Source organism: Passer domesticus, chromosome 19, assembly GCF_036417665.1.
Source record: "Passer domesticus isolate bPasDom1 chromosome 19, bPasDom1.hap1, whole genome shotgun sequence".
Classification (NCBI taxonomy): domain Eukaryota; kingdom Metazoa; phylum Chordata; class Aves; order Passeriformes; family Passeridae; genus Passer; species Passer domesticus.
In genome coordinates this window covers 1,117,599-1,136,715 of record NC_087492.1, presented here as the reverse complement: position 1 = coordinate 1,136,715, position 19,117 = coordinate 1,117,599, and the positions used below count along the sequence as shown (strand labels likewise).

The window sequence follows — 19,117 nt, the reverse complement described above, 5'->3', positions numbered from 1 at the left end:
CCGCTCGGCGCTGCCATGTTGAGCCGCCGCCGCCGCCGCCGCTTTGTTGTCGGCTCCATGTAGCTGCGGCCCGGGGGAGGGAGCGACGGGGGGACCGCCCGCCGCAGCCGCCGCCGCCGCCGCCCGGGGCCGCGCCGCCCCCGCCATGGAGGCCAACTGGACCGCGTTCCTCTTTCAGGTGAGGCCCCGCGGCGGCGGCGCTGCCCGCGCCCCCCCCTCTCTCCCTCCCTCCCTCCCTCACGGCCGCGGCCCCGCCGGTCCCCGCCGGGCCGGGCTGTCACTCAGCGCGCCCGCCCGGCCCCCGCCCGCCCCCGGCCCGGCCCGGCCCGGCCCGGCCCGGCCCGCCGGGCAGCGCCTCAGCGGCCCCGCCGCTCCGCTTCTCGCTCCTTCCCTCCTGCACTTTCTCCCTCCGCCGCCGCCCCGCAGCGCGCTCCCTTCCCGCTTTCATTGCGAACCACCGATGTTCGTATTTGTGGTTTTATTTTTTTTGCCCCGCAAAACATGAGATCGCTCTTGATTTTTTAATTTTTTTTATTTTATTTTTATTTTTGGTGTTTGCTTGTTTTTCTCTCCCCCCTCGTCCAAAGAGACAAACAATAACAGAAAAAAAAAAAACACGAACAAAAAAACAACAAAAAAAAAACAACCCCAAGCTTCCACCGGGCTCCAACAAAACCCCGATGGAACAAACGCCGTGTCTGGGAGAATAAATTAATCCCTCTTTAAACAGCCTGACTCAGGGCCGGCTGACGAGGGAGCTTGTTTTCTTTTAAAATAGGACGCGAGCGGGCCGGATTTCTGTAAAAACTGGCGAAATCCTAACGGGAATGGGGAGGAATAGGGACGGTGGAGCGTGCAACCCCTCCCTTTGCCAACTGAGTCACAATTTTCCCCCTTTCTGTCGGTGAAAGACTGACTTAAAAACACCGCTGTTTATGTAATTCCGAAGAAAATCCAACGTACCAGAAAAAAACCCTAAAAAACAAAATAATCTCTGCCTGGCTTTTGTGAGCCTCGCCAGCCCTTTCTCACCAGATTGTTTTCTCCTGGATTTTTTTTTTGTTGGGTTTTTTTTTTTTGCGCTGGAAAACATAAAATGTGTGATTGCAGCAGCAGCGGCGGAGGGAAAAAAAAAAAAAAAAAAGCGCCCAGCACATCACCTTTCTCAAGGTAAAATAATCCTCTTTGCACGTTCCCGGTGGCGGCCGCTCGCTTCCTCACTGTCCTCCTCGGAATTAAACCCAGACCCAACCCGTGACACGAGTTTGAAAACCTGAGTTGAATGAATAAATCCGCCAAGAGCGAGCACCATTCCTTTAGGGAGGAAAAATTCGTCCCTTGCAAGTACCAAGGGATGAGTCACTCGCTCGGGTTCTCTGCCTCGGAAAACACGCCGGGAATGTTCGGGGAGCCGGTACCGGCAGCGGGGCGCTGGGTTTTCCGCCTTTTCCCCCTGGATGCGGGCGATGCCACCGAGTTGGGCTGAGGTCTGGTGAATTATTTCTCACTCTAGTGGGCAGTTGTGATTCGCACGTAGGAAACTTCACGCTAAGAAGTTAATCTCCTTAGTTTAGGGCCATCTCCCTCCGAGCCGGGGCTGCCTTAGTGCCTCGCTGCCTCCCAGCTGAGCGTTTTCCAGGGGAAATTTTTCCTAGGCTGGCAGGACTGTATTGCAGCAGGCTGAGAAATGCCAAGTAATGCCTCAAGTACGTGTCCAGCTCCTCGCTGCTCGTCCGTGCTTTTCTGAAGGTGCTGAGTTTTGAAGTAGTGATGTCACACGCTGATTTAGGAGTCAGCTTTGCTGCTTTTAATTAAGGAGTCAGCAGTTCGCTTTCCGAACGTGCGACTCGGAAGCATCTTCATGAAACTGTGACGTGGAAATTTTCCTCTGATTCTTTTTTTTTCCCCCCCTCTCTAAATAATAAAGCTTTCAGAGCTCATAATAAATGCTGGATATTGTTTCTTGAGTGGTTTTGTTAGAATCAATGATTTGGGGTGCGAGCGTGCCAATGCACCCAGCAGAAAGCAGCACTGAGGTAGAGTCCTGATGTGACTTTCATTTTTCTTCTTCCCGTTCTCACAGCAGCACATCAGCCCCGATCCAGCTGATTAGTTAAAACTAGTTAAAAAGCGTGGATTTAAAAGCCTGTCCCCAGTGTCAGTTAAATAACAAATGGAAGTGACTGAATATTCACACTTGTTCTTCCTGGGGGGAGTGTTAAACCAAGTGTGCGTTCCAGCTGGGACAGGATTCCTAAGGGACAGCTTAATACGTGGAATATGAAGTTGTAATTTTTAGCCAAATGTTTTTAGAGGAGGTTTCGATGTCTTAATTTTAGTCCTGTGGCAGTGGGCTGTGCGACTGTAAACCGCTCCTTCCAAATAAAGTTGTTTGATTGTTTTTAGGTGGCATTTTGCTGAATTGTATCCCTTTCTAAAGAAACAATCGTGCTACTGAATAAGCAGTTCTTGTTTGGATCTTCTTAGTCCCCAAAATGCATAGTTGGAAAACCACTTTTAGGATGTGCTCGGGAAGTGAAAGTTGTATCTGTTAATGTGAGGAGGACTCATCCATCAGATGGAGTGTTCAAGATATGACTCATGCTAATTTGTTGCTCTCACATTAAGGCTGAAGCACAAAAATATTTTAGCCTCTGGCATTGGAAGTTCACAATGCCACATCCTACACTCCGGGTCATGAATTGCAGGGTTTTTTTGTTTACTGCCCCCCCAGGAGAGAAGGAATTAGTGACAGAACAAGGGGATTTTGCAGGAGAGCCTGTCCCAGGCCATCAAAATATGTCCAAAATGTTGGCTTGACGTTAACGCTGGGTCAAGTAAAAAAGTAAAACCGTGGCTGGAGCCTGCATGACTGCGCCTGCCAGAGGCGTGCAGCAGGTGCTGGCTTCCCTTCTCCAACTGGGAGTTAAAAAAAAATGCTGGCTGATCCTTTTAAAAAAGGCTTTAACGGCCCCTGGAAACTGAGGAACACAGCTCGTGGCAGAGGGGCTGCGGGTAACGCTGGCTCCCTCGGAACCAAGATAAGCAGACTTATATAAGCAGCAGCTCCATAGCCTGTAGCTTGGTGAATGTACATTGTTTTATGTCCACTGTCTCCATCAGATCTGTAGGAATAAGTGCATCATTACCTTGAAGTGCTGACGATTCTTTGAGGCATAAAAATATCCATAAACTGCCTCAGTTTGAACCTTGTCCAAAGGATTTGGGCTCTCCATTATCCGATCTGCTAGCTCTGCCTTTGAAATTGTATCTCTGGAGCTATCCTTAGGTGCTCTGCAGTGTCTTCTGGTGCGGTTTTACAGTATTGTTTAATGCTGATTTGAAGTTGTAAAACATTTCAGAATTTTTTTAAGTTAAAATTGTGTTGAAGTGCACAACTTGCTCAGTATTGTGCTGTCGGTGCGTATCATGCAAACTCTTATTTTCATGCAATGTAGATGTGTCAAAACCTTGTTGCAAACATGGAAAATAAATGGTTGAACATCCACAATTGTCACTGAAGTCAGGGAAAAGTTTAATGGAGCTGCTGGGGCTTGTGCCGTGCCCTGATTCAGCAGCGTCGCCTCCAGGAGAGTTCTGGATGCAGCTCTTCAGCAATCGCTCCCTGAAATAAAGCAGCCCCTGGGCTGTTGTTTGAGGTGGCTGCTGTGGCCAGGCAGGTGTGCTGGTATCCAGCCTACCTGTTGCATCCCGAGCTTCAGCACAGATGGATCTAAAAACAGATACAGATGGACAGCCTGGCCTGGCTCCTAATGATTCTCACAAGTTTTGTCTCCGGTTAGTGTCCGGAGTCCAGGCTTTCTCCTGCGAAGTGTTTTCCTGTCACACAGGCTTGGAGTGTTTGGGAGCTTGTATTCCTTCCCACGTGGGTTAGTGTTGGTATCCACCCATGGCCTTTCTCCAAAGATCACCAGCATCATGCTCCCAAAAAGTGAGATTGGAGTGATGCAGGAGCTGTCCCACAGCAAGGGAGAGATGCTCTGGTCCCTGCTGCGATCCAGGCAGGCAAAGCACCCAGGATACAACTGGGAAAAAGGCCCAAAGTGAGCTTCTGGAAATACTGGCTTGTCCAAAGGACGTGTTGAAATGGATTCCCATGGGAAGAGCCTTAGCCTGAGTGCACTTCCCAGTACTGTCCACCTCAACAGATGTAAAAGTAGCCAGGTTGTGCACTGCCACAGTGTTTTACTCAGCTCTCACAGCTCTGAGTCATGTCACTTTGTGAGGAAAGCCATAGGAAAGGAGTCCTGGAAGGCTGCAGTACTGATCTAATGGGAATGCAAGTTTCCCCAAACTCAGCTTCAGGCCTGGCACGCTGCATTAATAACGAGCCTGATTTAAAACTGGTCTGATGAGACCAAGGCACATCTTGAATACAGATGCACTTAAACTGGCTTAAGGTGCTGGAGTGATTTATTTTAATGCTCCATTAGGCTGAATTGGTCTGTGTGGTTTCTAAACCACATTAAAATTGTATCTGCCAGGGTTTTGTCCCAGTCTGACTGGATGAGTTTTAGTAACAGTGTTTCTGCCTTAGAATAAGCACGCGTGGTGCAGCACAGCCCGTGGCAGGCAGGCTGCAGCTCAGCTGAGCGCTGCTGGCCGCAGGGCCCCCCTTCCCTTCCCTGTAGTTCTGCCACAGATTCTCTAGTTCAGAGTTAGTTGGTATTGGCTGCCTTCAAACAGCTTTCAGGGTTTGTTCCCAGCACCCCGAACCGTGTTCTCCAGCATCCCTGGATGTCTCCCAGTGTGTATCGATCAGCTTCTCTTCCCAGCACAAAGTAGCTGCTGACGAAGAGAAAAATGCCGTGCCGCTATTCTTGTTAGTTCCAGACGCAGAGAGCACAGTGGTCAGTGGATAAATGCATCAGGAACCTGCTAAATATAGAGATGTGGCTTTAGACAGCTCCCGATTCCAGCTGCTTTGGTTTCAGTGCTGGCACAGGGGTATGAACACGCTGTTTAAACAAGACGCCTTATCGCATCCAGGCTCTCTGTGGCTGCGCTTCAATGCTCACTGTGCTCTAAGCTCGGCTTAAAGGTGGGGCCTTGTTTTGCAACTCCTGTCAGTGCCTTCATCCTCTCCAGAGATAGTCCTGATGTGCCATCTGATACGATCATTAGCAAAATGAGTTATCTGTTATGTAAAGATGAAATGCTGTTATTAAAAGATCTGACAAGCACCTAGTTGTCTTCCATAGAAAGTTGCCCTCCAGAAACTTAATAATTCCTTGATTGTTGTGCTGTGTCCTACACTTAGCACAGGGCCTGCACAGCCAGGGCATTTACAGCACGAACGGTTTATCTTGTCCAAAACCAGCATTATGTAACCTTCCCCTGTTGTTCCTTCCGTGGCTTTTGGTCTAGAATGTGCTTCCCTGTCGTTTGTAAATGTTCTCACCGTGCCAGAGCGAGCACCCATCCAGAGAATTTAAGTGTGAATGTTTGGTTTTAGGCACACGAAGCCTCCCATCACCAACAGCAGGCAGCACAGAACAGTTTGTTGCCTCTCCTGAGCTCTGCTGTTGAGCCGCCCGATCAGAAGCCGATTCTGCCCTTACCAATAACGCAGAAACCTCAGCCTGCAACAGAAACATTAAAGGATGCTATTGTTGGGATTAAAAAGGAAAAACCTAAAACCTCCTTTGTGTGCACTTACTGCAGCAAAGCTTTCAGGGACAGCTACCATTTGAGGCGTCACGAGTCCTGCCACACAGGGATAAAGTTAGTGTCACGGCCAAAGAAAACTCCCACCACAATGGTGCCCCTTATCTCGACCATCGCTGGTGACAACAGCCGGAGCTCGCTGGTTTCGACGATCGCAGGCATCCTGTCCACAGTCACTACGTCTTCCTCTGCCACCAACCCCAGCAGCAGCGCCGGTGCCACGGCCATGGCGGTGACGCAGACGGTGAAGAAGCCCAGCAAGCCCGTGAAGAAGAACCACGCCTGTGAGATGTGTGGAAAGGCCTTCAGGGACGTGTACCACCTCAACCGGCACAAGCTGTCCCACTCGGACGAGAAACCCTTCGAATGTCCCATTTGCAATCAGCGCTTCAAGAGAAAGGATCGCATGACCTACCACGTGAGGTCCCACGAAGGTGGCATCACGAAACCCTACACCTGTGGTGTTTGTGGAAAAGGCTTCTCAAGGTACCACGTAGCAAATCCCAGGCATGCTCCGCTCTTGGCTTTGCATGAGCAGGAGGGTTAAGCTGTGGTAGTGAGGAGCTGGGAGAACCAAGCTTCTGAGGAGAGTGATGAGGGGATAAAGAGCCTTCTCTGCAGTTAGGGTGGAGGAGTCTCCATCTGAGCAAGGTTAACAGTGGCCAGAAGTGATCACTTTTTTAGGAGAGGGGTTTCAAATGGTTTCTTGACCTCGTGCAGCTCCCATAAGATGTGTGTCTGTGTCACTGGGGGTGGGCACAGAGCCTCTTCACCAGCCTTTGGTGGTCTGTGACCAAATGGGGCAGGGCAGGGAAACTCATCTGGTCTTACAGCAGGGTGGAGGGCACTGACAGCACAGGGGGAGCTTGCACTGCTGCCGGCTCTGTTTGTACCTGTGCTTGCAACACAGAAAAGTTCAACCTTTAGAGCTGCTGCGCTCTCACCTTTACACAAGGTGTGACCAAACGTGCCATTTTCAGGTGTGTGAGGAGAGCAGAGTTAAGCTTTAAACCACAGGCTGGTTTTCAGCTGTGAGGTGTTGCAGAGGAAGCTCCTGGTAGGTGAGGGGAAGGGATTTACCCCGGCTGTCAGAGGGATGGGGGCTGCAGGGAGTGCCCAGCGTGGTGTCAGCTCTGCTGGCCAAGCTGTCCTGGCTCTGTGTTTGTAACAGTGTGCACTTTTCTCCTGTTCCTCTCTTTCTTGCAGGCCTGATCATTTAAGCTGTCACGTTAAACATGTTCACTCAACAGAGAGACCCTTCAAATGCCAAGTAAGGGCTAAAATGGTTTATTAAGAACAATACCTTACTGTGTCAGTGGTACTCAGGTGAATCTTTCCAGAGCTGTATTTACTCCTGGACTTTTGAAAAGCAAGTTTAGGAGTAAAGCCACATTTGCCACCATACCACAGTGCTGGAGTTCTGGTGGAACTTTAAAAAGATACCATGGTTGCTTTTTTAGGAAGATTAGAGGCTTTTTTCTTTCTTGGAGAACAGCATAGTTGCTCTGTTTTACCATATGCTTAACTTAGTAGTAGGATTGTAGCAGCATCCTCAGCTTAGTGCTCATTTCTGGGTAATGTGTGCAGTGTGTTTCTCAGCATGTTCAAATGAAATGTCTTTCTCAGCACATCTATTTAAAATGGGTGGGAATGGTTGATTCTGGATCTGTTATTTTGCTGGAAGGGGAAAGCAAGTTGTCCTAAGTTGATGACTGAGTCTAGGAGAAATAATTTGATTGCCCAGAACAATTAACTGTTTTGCTTGGAATATCCATGCTTATTCCAACCTGTTTTAGTGACTCATCTTATTAAATAAAAGCCTTGGGTAAAAAGAACAGTGTTAGGAAAAGGTTTTGTTTCCTTGTTCTGGATGGGAGCAGAAGTAATTGAGCAGTGTAGGGTACCAAGTTCATATTTGTACAGTAAAATTACATTAGAAACCAACTTTGCTTATTGTAGGTGTTTTTATAAGCTCCCTCTTGCATTGGTGGGTAAGGCAACCCACTGTTTTCAGAAAGTTCAAGCAGTGTAGAATATGATTTCTGTCCTGATTGTCTCAGAAGCAAATTCCATTCTCAGTCTCTGCTGAGTAGTTTGATTTTTGTTTCTTATAAATACAGGTAAAACTTAAAGTTGTCAATGCACTTAGGATACTGTTAGGACCTGCCAGGTAACGTGGGCTCCCAGAGGGCCTGTGGGTGATGCTGTGCTGCTCTGCCTGCCCCTCAAGTGTAACTTTGTCCTCCATCTAGACGTGCACTGCTGCCTTTGCCACCAAAGACAGACTGCGGACACACATGGTGCGCCATGAAGGAAAGGTATCGTGTAATATCTGTGGTAAACTTCTGAGTGCAGCATATATCACCAGCCACTTAAAGACACACGGGCAGAGCCAAAGTATCAACTGTAATACCTGTAAACAAGGCATCAATAAAAGTAGGTGAACGTTTTACAAACATTTCTAATAACAATGTGTTTGTGAAGGGAATTGCCTTTGATGACGTTAAACGCAGCTACGTGTCTGTCAGTCTGGGTGGTCACACCTCTGCAGAGTAGATCTTTAGTCATAGAATGGGCTTCAGCTCAAGAGTTGGCGTGTGTGGAGTTGGTTTGCTGCAAGACTGTGCTCTCATCCCTTGGGAATGCCCTGCAGTCCATGACAGTGATCCATCTCTTGAAGAAAAGAGTTCCCAGGTTTTCTGACCTTTTAATTTCAGTGCTGGTTCCCGAACTCTGCAGGTCTAAAAGTCCAACAGATAGCCTGGAGATTTTGGACTATTTAAGAACTGCTAGGATTTGCCAGCTTTCAGGTCTGAAGCCTCATCCAAAGCTCATCAAAATCAGGAGAAAGATTTCTCTGCTTTCTCTGAGCTTTGACCCTGGGGCTCAGTGTTTCCTCCCTCAGGCAGCAGCTGACAAGAAAAGGATTTAAATCCAGCCCTGATAGGTTTTGGCCATTAATGGCATTTGACTGGTGGTGTGCAGGAGGTCAGATGAGATGTTTGTAATAGCTCCTTCTAGACTTAAACTCTGGACCTGGGAATGCCTAGCAAGCAAATGAAGACTTGACTTTCAAATTCTCCCTACTGAAATACCTGTAACTTCAGTTAACCCCACATGGTTAGTAATATAAAATGGGTTTTCAGAGGAATAAAGTGAGGAATGTCTTTGGAAACTTTGTCCTTAAAGCCTTTAAACTGTATTAATTTACAACATCTTTGCAGTTCCTGTTACTCCTGGATAATTTGAAGGTACTGGGAATGTCTGAAATGCCTGATTGTTGAGCTTAGTAGGAAATTTGGATGTGAAGTATTTTTCAAGGTATAGGTTACAACTCTGGCTTCCCAAGCCAGTTTGGTGGTGCTAAGCCAGTTCACATGAGGCATTTTGAGCAGTTGTTAGAGGTGGAAATGATGAGCTGTACTGGGGCCAGAGAGTAGTGACAGGCTGTTCTCTGATGTAAACTGAAAATTTGAAGTTAGACTTGCAATAAAAAGTAAAAAGGCTTTTTTAATTTTTCATTCTTAAGTTGGAGCTAAAGTTTAGAGAAAGTGGATTCCGTTTGAGTTCTAGAGACTAATTGGAGTCTTTTGTTCTTCCTAAATACAAACTAAATAATGACAAGAGAAGTCTGGTTTTGGCACTTAAAGTAGATGTTCTTGACTTCTGTTTTGGTTTTTAGCTCTTGGAAAAGTAGTTTTATGAAGCACAGAACTAATGATACTGTTTTAAACACCTCTGTGATTTTGTTCTTGGAATCCTGTGAGATTCCACATGCTCTTTGTAGAAGTTGCCTTTATGATGTCAGCAGAAAACAGAGTAACTTTTCAAGGTGAATTTATGTTCTTACTTGATTGGCATAGCATGCATGAGTGAAGAGACCAGCAACCAGAAACAGCAACAGCAGCAGCAACAGCAGCAACAACAACAGCAGCAGCAGCAGCAGCAGCAACAACAACAACAACAGCAGCAGCAGCAGCAGCAGCAGCAACAGCAGCAGCAGCAGCAGCACGTAACAAGTTGGCCTGGAAAGCAGGTAGAGACCCTGAGATTGTGGGAAGAGGCCGTCAAAGCCAGGAAGAAAGGTAAAACAAACCAATAGTGACGTGCTTGCTTTGTGAGACTGGGGACTTCAGTCATACAGGGAGTTTGAGGTGTCAGGAAGGATGTCTTGCAGGGCAGTTTCATTCTTAGAAGTCACAGCTAAGAGAGGGCAGGAGGAAGCAGGCCCCAGAGGAGGGTGTGTTAAATGACCTGCTCATGACTTGCTCTCTGTGCTTGCCTGTGTCCCCAGAGCCATCAGTTACAGAGGGGAGCTTGTGTCTGCTCCAGGCAGGAGTGGGGGAGTGACTTGCATGTGGCTTTTAGCTGTGCTTGTGCTTATTTACCCTGTTCAGCAGCCTGCACACACACACACACACACACACACACAGACACACATACACACACTCACACACACAGACACACACACAGACACCCCCTGCCCTGCATCAGCACTGGGGTGCACGTGGGTGCTTTCTGTGTCCTGTTCATCCTGTCTCCCCCAGTTTATTCCATCTGCTCTATCATCATGTAACTGTCTTTGCATGAAGTTTTCTACACCTCAGAGAGCTTTGCCTCTCTCTCTCTCTCTCTTTCTGCTGCTTTGTTTCATTACAAAATGAGGTAATCAGTGATCCTGTTTCTCATCAGTGCTGGCTCACAGCTTACCTCTACCTGTGCTGCTGTAATTGAAGTGGGATTGCTGTTGTTGGTCATTGTAGGGAACAGATTGTTTCAGTTTAGTGGGTTTAGGATACAGTAATTTAAATTCTCCCATTGCTGCTGCTTATTTGTTTCACAACAGATTATTAATTCCTATCATGTGACTTCATGGATTACATGTTTTAGAGGTTCTTAATGACCACTGCTTACTCTTTTTTACTGGCTGTTTTTAAGAATGTTTTTCACTCACCTTATTTTTTCCTTTTCTCTCAACCTTCCTTTCAGTTCTTCAGTCTGTTTTTGTTTTCTAGGTTCTTGTTTGTGTTTTAGGCTGCTTGCTTCCTTTCCCCTTGTTATGCCAGTAATTGACTTCTGTGATCAGATAGTGCAGAAACACCTTATTCATGTTAAAATGCAGTGATAACAGAAACATTACATATCATCAGACCACTAAATAGATAAAGCAAATGATGTTTGATTTAGAAAATCACTGAGAATTATTTTCTTCTTGTTCTTTCCTGTGTCTTGTTTCCTTTTCCTTTCTTACTGAGAATGTTGAATATGCATTAACAGAACAGTGGTTTGGGGCAGGAGGGGGTGAGGGAGGTGGGTGGGTACCAGTGGTGTCACACTGTGCTTTTAGCTTACCTTATCAGGGGAAGGGGAATGGGTGGGCTGTGTCTTTGGGTGTGACTGCTTGAAGGCGAAGTTAGACCAGTCAGTGCCATGCTTGAGCTGCTCTTTCCATGCTGGTTCTCCTCTGCTAGTTCCACTTGTGGTGGCTTTACAACACTAGATGGGATATTTTTTTTTTTGTCTAGAACAATTTATTTTCACAATTTTTATTTTTTTTTTTACTCTTTCCCTTCCTCCCCACCCCTCCTAGCTATGGACTTTGAAGAACCAACAGTAACCCTTGAATGGGTCTAATGTTGCTTTCAAAGTTATATTTGTATTGCCCCAAAGTGGACTCTTTGCTCCTGGCTTACCTGTGACACGTGGCTGTAACTGAGCTTGGGGTCCTGCCCTCCAACCGTGGAAGCAGGCACGGCTCAGCAGCGTTGATGCAGAGTGTGCTTTCCCTGTTTCTGCAGCAGCCAGCCCTGCCCTTCCCTGCTGTGGCAGCCGGCAGGTGGTGCTGATGGATGTGCAGTGCTTCCCGTCCCCCCGCGTCCCCCGGCCAGCCCTGCTCCCCAGCCCCGGCCTCCTGGGTGCCCCTTGCTCTGCACTTCAGTCCTGCTTGCTGCAAACCCCCCAGAACCCCCCAAACCAACATGGTGTGGAGCTGGAGCTTGTGTGAAAGCTGAGGAGCTGATGGGGTTGAGGGATGTGCTGCTGGGGTAGCCTTGAAGTACAGGTAGTGTGAGCAGTGGAGCAGTTATTAGCAATAATTAAGACTGAAATAAGCAGGTAAATATTGAAACGAGCTTTGCTTATCAGTCCCTAATAATGACTTTTTAAAACCTTCACAGAATGTCAGTTCACCTTTGAGAAGGCTATAGAGTACGTACCATTCGGTATGTACACTCTCCTCTATTTCTACTGTTCCTCTTGGGAGGATTTTTTGATTGTACAATACTGTTTTTATGAACATGGAAAAACCCTCTTGCTAAGACAACCTCACTTGACTTCTCAGGAAAAAAAATACTCAATTGAAATGACCTGCATGAGAGTTTGTATTTTCTGTAGGCCATAGAATGTTAACAGTTTTAACTTACTAATAATACCTAAAGAAAATAATTCCAGAATTTGTACCTGTTCTTGTTCGGTTTTTGGGTTTTTTGTTTTGTTTTGTTTTGTTTAAATCTTGTCCATGGTTTTTTTATGTGTTAAAAACTTTTTGTCTTTTTTATGTCTCATTTTTAGAAGCTGCTAACTTGTGCCAAACCTCCACTGCTGCTACTACGCCTGTGACTCTTACTACTCCATTCAATATAACGTCCTCTGTGGCTTCTGGGACTATCACAAACCCAGTCACAGTGGCAGCTGCAATGAGCATGAGAAGTCCAGTAAATGTATCAAGTGCAGTTAATATATCCAGTCCGATGAACTTAGGGCATCCTGTCACTATAACCAGCCCTCTGTCCATGACCTCTCCACTGACGCTCACCACCCCGGTGAACCTGCCCACCCCGGTGACCGCCCCGGTGAACATAGCGCACCCCGTCACCATCACGTCCCCCATGAACCTGCCCACCCCCATGACGCTGGCTGGCCCCCTCAACATAGCCATGAGACCAGTGGAGAGCATGCCTTTCCTGCCCCAGGCCTTGCCCACCTCTCCTCCCTGGTAAACAAGTTCTAAACAGTATTAAAAAGGATTAAAATGGAATCCTTACCAGCAGTTCTTTTTTGGGTTTTGTTTGGTTGGGTTTTTTTTTTTGGTTTTTGTTTTGTTTTTTTTTTTGTTTTGTTTTGTTGGGTTTTTTGTTTTGTTTTGTTTTAGTTAATAATAAATTCAGACTAAGACACTGGGGCAACACCATCAGAGACCATAGTAGCATCTTCCCCTTGATTTGGCTGGCATGGTTCAGGCTTGAGTTTCACTGGAGCACTTCATTTAAAGTAAGTTTTACATTGTAGCTGACTGATGCTGAATTAGAACAGATACTTATTTGCCAGAGTTAAAAAAAAAGGAGAAAAAAAACCAAAAAAAGGTAATTTAAAAAAACAGTTTTATGTTTTATCCCCTCAAATTATAACTTAGAAAATTATTTTAATCTAAACACTAGCGAAGACCCCTCTGTATCTGTGACAGGGTGGATGGCTCATTTTAACCTGCCAGGCAAGTCCACTGTTTCTGAGCTAGTGTAGAACCTTTGTCTGTGTTGATGTTTTATTTTTCTTGCTTGTTTTTTTTTTTTTTTTTTTTTTTTTTAAGGAGTAAATGCATTACAATGTTGTCATTTAAAAAAAATGCATTTTTGGAGAAAATATGCATTTTACCTTTGGGAATATGGTAATTTCAGGCAGCATTCCCTATGGGAAAGGTGATACCAGCTCTGATATGCAAAGCATATGATAACTTATCATTCTAACTTCAACATATAATAGGGATTGTGACCTGATATTTGGAGATGTAAATATTACCCAACATATTACCCTAAGGGAATAGAGCATTGTAGTCAACATTTTTTTAAAAAAACCTGTTATTGTTTGGTGAGAAACAGCCATGGCTGACAGAAGAGGAGTTGAAATGTATGTAAACATGGTCTCTGAACAGTCAGACCCCCATGGGACTCTTATCTAGGAGCAAAAGGAGTGCTTGGAAATTTAAGGAAAATTGCTTTAAGCTGGAAGATTCTGGAGGCCCTGGGTGTGATTTTTATGCCCTCTGCCTCCCAGTCAGAGCCTGCTGGTGTTTCAGCAGGGGACAGACGTGTTAGTTGTTCACTAGAAGTTTTGTCTTATATTAAATTGTATACAGTTTTTATTCTAACCACTAACTAGGTAGGATGCCCCTCCAGGACAAGCAGAGAGCGTCTTTTAATTTCTCCCCTATTTCTTAATCAAGTGTTGTGCAAATCTGTTCAACTTTGTAAATATTTGCAAACATCATCATTTTTACGTTATTCTTCTATTGTGTTAACACATTTCTATCAATTTGTGGGAGTTCTGGGGTGCTGAGCTGTCCAGCCCAGAACTGCTCATAAATGGTCACACATGTTTAAGCTACATGTGCTTTTTTTTTTTCTTAACCTGTTTATCTGTACATAAAGTAGAAAGCAAAGTCTAGGGAAACAGATATACTTTTTAGACTATCATGTCACATATTCACATTTTTAAAACTTTGTTTAAAAAAAAACAAAAACAAACCACCCTAAACCCAACCTCTACATTAAATAAAATTTAAAAAAAAAAGAGGAAAAAAAAAAGAAATTACAGTTGAGATGTTTTTATCTTAATGAAGTTGAGAGCTCTGGAGATTAGCGTGTGCATTTTCACAGAGTGCTAGCAGGACTGACCAGTCACACTGGACTGCCTCCGTTCCTCCCCGGCCGTGTCCGTGCGAGCAGTGATTGCCAGGCTGCTGGCTCAGGTGACAGGTATCTGTATCCTTACGTGAAACTGTTCTAGGGGCTTGGACTACATAGTAAAACAAAAACAAACAAAAAAAAATAATAGAGCTTAGTGTAAAATAATTTTATAAATGATCTTTTGTACTTTAGGACATCAAATTGTACAACTTTTGTATATATAAAAGCTTAGGAACTTTCTGTTTAGCAGAAAGGAAACACATTCCTACACTTTTAATGTATATGTTTGTTATAATGTCCATGTAAACATATGCCCTATGTTTGTGCCTTTTAATTAGTTTGTCTCAATAAACAAAAATGTAGAGAAGAATATGTAGCTATGACTTTGTTACCACTGTTCTTACCCCAGGTGTGTAGAGGTCTTTGTTTTGGCCCTGTGTGAGCCCGGCGCGCGCGGCCAGCCCGCCAGCATGTCCCCAGCCCCGCTGCCCCGGCCGCTGCCACTCCACACCGTCCTGCATGTTGGGGCCTGCAGTTCCCCAGCCATCTCTGCCACCCCTGGCCACCTTGCACCAGTTCCCCAAAGTAGGTATAGCCTTCTGGGTCTGGGTAACCACAGTGATGACCCTTAGGTGAAATTTGGGTATCCCTGAGCTTAAAAAAAAAAAAAAAGAGAACAAAAGCATTAAAAGCCAATATGAAAATGTATACTAGAAGTGGTTATCTATGAATTACTTACAATAAACAGGTGTGAGACTTAATTGTATGTTGTCAATTACTGCAGTATTGACAGTGGGTCCCTTGTACAGCCAGCTGTTATTTTTATCCCAGCAGTGTAGCAGTAGAATAAACACATTAAACACCGGCAAGGAAATTTTTCACCGTGACAGAGGCTTCCCAAACCACTAACCACGGTGCTCTTAGCGTGGCTTAGGAAAAGGGCTGTTTCCTTTTTATTTTATGTTGGTTCTGCTCGACTGTACCTGGTTTATGTCCACAAAGCTGCATTAGCTAATTGTCGACCTGTTTCATTTGTACTTGGGTAAACATTTGCTTTGTACCGTGTATTAATGGGTCCGAGGTGTGCTCCTCTGCTGTCTCAGTGCGGACATTGACTTCGCTCTGTAATGCCATCCTTGCAAATACATTAAGCTGTTTTTCTGACAAACAAAAGCTACCTGGTGCAGTAGTTTATACCACGTGCATGCTCCTGCTGCTCCGTGCCCGCGCCCGGGATCCGCCGGCACCTCGCAGCGCCGCCGGGCTGGGGCTCTGAGAAAATGGTGGACGTGAAGAACAGATGCTGCTGTTACACCGAGTTAGTTCCTATGCAGCTGATGCGCTTAGCCTAGTTTATTTCATGGAAACTTTTAAGCTGGATGGAATCCAGCATCCAGGGAAGCCTATTGCTGCCGCTGGTTCGAGTGGGGTTTACACCGAGCCCATTCAGGTCTCCGATTGCAAGGAGTTCAATAGGGGGTTTATTTTTTTCCTTCTGAAGTTTCCGTAAGCATTCAGCGTGAGGTGAATGGCTTAGCACGGCCGAGAGCTCGAGAGCTGGTTTTGCCTTGGAAGGATGTGTGCCGTGGACAGTCAGAGCAGTCAGATGGAGGGCATGGAAAGGCATCCCCTGGGCAAGGAGAGCCGCGGGGAGGTGGCCACAGGGATGGAAGTACTGCAGCACAGCCAGCCAGAAATGGGGTACAGGGTGTAAAGGGGCTGGTTTTCTCTTTATTTGGAACACCCCAACACCTCCAGAGAGTGTTCAGGGTGAAGAGAAACTTGGGATTCAACCTTTCTTTCAAGAGTTACACCTGAGTATTGTAAACTGGGAAAGTTCTGTTCAGTCACGATGGATCAGAGAGAAACACGTTTCAGTCTCAGCATACAAGTTTAATTCTATTAGCCATTGATACAAATAAAACATTTTTTTCCCTCTTACAACAATTTTTTTCCTTAGAGAGGCAAAAGAAAGAAGTATTTCATGTGTTTGCATTTGTCCACAAGAAAGAGGTTTAAAGAAAAGCACCCAGACCCCAGTAAGCTGCTGAGCTGCAGCAATCCCAGGTTACATAAAGGGGCCGGGGCTGCCGAGGATTAGCCGGGCCATTCCGGGTGCTGATAAGCCTCCAAGTTCTGCTGCTCTTCCCTCACTTTTATTTTAGAAACAGCCACTCTGAGCTGTATCCTGAAAACTGCCTCAGGTTCATTTTCAGGGCTGTCGGGGTTAGATTCCCACCAAAGAGAGAAAATTGGAATTTAAAGAACGCTCAGGTTGTTAAAGCATTGGTAGTTTTTATCTCAAGGTCCCTGTACAGGAGCTGAGTTGTTGAGAAATGAATGACAGTTCCTCACTGCTGGGCCCTTCCAAAAACTCCTGCCCTGCTTCATTGGTAGCTTAGTTTATCCATCTCAAAAATAGATTTAACAGTAATTTCAATAGGTAGCTATTAAAAGCTCTTCAAGTTTTTTAATGCCATTGGGGTTTCAGTGCTTAAGTGGACCTTTTAACCAGTGCTTTTTAGGAGAAAAAGTGTAAGAATAAATCTCCTTGTCTCCTAACTGTCACAGAATAAACCAAATTAAACCTGATCCCCTTCTACGTATTTGTATAATTCAGCATGTTTATACTTCTTGCTTATCTTTGGATTGTTCACTCACAGCTCCCAGCACAGCAGCCGAGGGATGACAGAGGAACTACGTGCTAATTTTTATGTCAAAAATAGCTTTCACCTTTAAAGGCACACGCCTCAGTGGCTGTTTTCTAATTACAAAAGGAATGCCAAAGCTTCTCCCGCGAATCCATTTTACAGCTGTGTTCAGATTGGACTGTCAGCCCCTGGTTCAAATTGAGTGCTGAGGTCCTGACCTAGAAACAAACCTTTTTTGGTATTGCTTTGTAAAGAGTGTTTCAGTGGCGAGGAGCTGAGCCAGGCTGTCCAGCCAGCTCCCTCCACACGCCTGCCACAGCCCCGCGTCCTTTCCTCGCCTCTGCATGGCCCTGGAGCCCAAGCCAGCCTTACCATTCTTAAATATAATATTTTGTTGTTGTTGTTCTTCAGGTTTCTGGGCTAGTCTGGTGGAATGTGTCCCTGCTCTTGGTGGGGGCTTAGAGTGAGATGAGCTTTGAGTTTCCCTTCCAGACCAAACCGTTCCATGTTTCTATGATTTTTAGAGGTCCCAGCTTTTCCTTTAGGGAAGCATCAGTGCTCTCTGAAAAGCAGACATTTGGCATCTGCAGTTCAGAGCTGTGCTTTCCTTGCAGAGCATTTACAATCCCTGCCTCACAAACCGACCCATTTAGTCAAAAATAGGGCATTTTCAGGATGTGTGAAACCTTTTGTTTTCCAGAGAAGTCAGAAATATTCCATTCACCTTTTCACCCAGTTGTTTTCACCAGCTGTCAAGATGAACCATTTCTGTTCTGTGTTTTCTGTGCAAGGTTTGTTTTTCAGGGGATTACCAATTTTGTTGGAATTGGCTGAATTAAATTCACTATTTTAATTCTTCATAGTTGTGTATTTCTATGCCCATTTCTTTTTACTTCCTAGCATCATTAGCAGCTAAGACCCATATCAAAGGGATATAAAATTGCCTGTTTTCCCTGAAACAAGCCTGGATTAGGAGGAGATTGCAGCCACCAAAGCTCCCTGCAAGGCGCTGTGCCTCGGAAGAGTCAGATCTGCGCTAACTTGGGCAAGAGAATGATGAGGCACATGTTCAGTAGGCGCTGAAAACCGAAGGTTTGCCTCCAGTATTTCCACTCCTACTCTGTGTTCCCTGTCAGAGCCTTCCACATCTTCACCCAGGACTGCTCAGCTCCCAGACACAGATGAAATGATGGAGCAGGACAACTCTCAGCGCCAAGAGCTGTCCTGTGAGAGCTCTGGGCCATCCCACACGTGCTCGGGCTCCAGCAGCCACAGCCGTGCACCCGAGCAGTCTCTGGCTGTGGCAGGCTGCTGTGGGAGGCCGTGGTGCCCAGCAGTGTGGAGTTCTTCCCGCAGCATGTCTGGAAGGTTTGGAGAGCCAGGAGGGAAGAGGAGGCTCTGAGCTGCTGCTGCTGGCGGTCTCGCTCTGCTCTCCGTGGAACGGGGAGTGTTTGCCCTGTGTAAACGGGCTCCTGTAATTTGTAAGAGGAGATCGCTTCCCGTGCCGAGCTGTCAGCCAGAGCGTGCGGTGCAGGGACGGCTGTTTTCTGTCTGCTCCGAGCGATGCTGGGTTGTAACCCGCCTGGGATGTTCAGCTGAGGGGCAGCAGGGCTGTCTCCCCTTCCTTACCACGAGACTGGAGGTCCAGGCTCCAGCAGCCTGGGACTCTCCAAAGGCGTGGAATAGGCTGAGAGCCAGCCTGGAAATGTGGGATGGGTCCATCCATCCAAGCATCCATGGGATCTCGGGATGCTGCTCCCTCCACACACCGGCCACAGGCCACTCAGGGCCGGAGGCGCTGACCCCACGGCTGGGGAATCCTGGGGACAACGGGGGGACCCCGAGATCCCCAGGACCCCACCAGGGCTATCTCGCCTCGGGGAGCGGCGGGGCCCGGGCGGTGCCGCCCCTCGATGCCCCCGGCCGGGCCGAACCGAGCTGGGCGCTGCCCGCGGGGCGCTCCGGCCCGGCGGACGCGGCGGTCCCGGGGGCCCCGCTCGCCCCCCGCCCCCGCAGCCTCGGCGCGGCCCCGCTCCCCGCGCCCCCCCGGCCCGGCCCGGCCCGGCCCGGCCCCGGCCCCGGCCCCGCCGCGCCGCC

At 46.8% G+C, this 19,117-nt stretch overlaps 1 protein-coding gene and 1 long non-coding RNA gene across 2 annotated transcripts; one reads left to right on the top strand and one right to left on the bottom strand.

Moving 5' to 3' along the window:
• Positions 1 to 16,729, top strand: VEZF1 (vascular endothelial zinc finger 1). The gene is made up of 7 exons (XM_064394845.1): positions 1 to 178; positions 5,477 to 6,174; positions 6,895 to 6,958; positions 7,941 to 8,124; positions 9,552 to 9,773; positions 11,865 to 11,909; positions 12,259 to 16,729. The coding sequence occupies exons 1-7, from the start codon at positions 146 to 148 to the stop codon at positions 12,684 to 12,686; spliced, it is 1,674 nt and encodes a 557-aa protein (XP_064250915.1). The 5' UTR covers positions 1 to 145; the 3' UTR covers positions 12,687 to 16,729.
• On the bottom strand, positions 13,227 to 19,057 carry LOC135283771 (uncharacterized). The gene is made up of 2 exons (XR_010349413.1): positions 14,774 to 19,057; positions 13,227 to 14,478 (listed from the first exon to the last, which is right to left on the bottom strand). It is a non-coding gene; the product is annotated as an uncharacterized LOC135283771 (long non-coding RNA).
• Positions 19,058 to 19,117: the final 60 nt, after the last annotated feature.

What these genes read in the sequence shown, in the direction of transcription:
- VEZF1 (XM_064394845.1), top strand. Translation starts at nt 146, where the DNA reads ATGGAGGCCAACTGGACCGCGTTCCTCTTTCAG. An exon ending in TGTGGAAAAGGCTTCTCAAG is followed by an intron (nt 6,175 to 6,894) that starts GTACCACGTAGC and finishes TCTTTCTTGCAG; the next exon opens with GCCTGATCATTTAAGCTGTC. An exon ending in AGAGACCCTTCAAATGCCAA is followed by an intron (nt 6,959 to 7,940) that starts GTAAGGGCTAAA and finishes TCCTCCATCTAG; the next exon opens with ACGTGCACTGCTGCCTTTGC.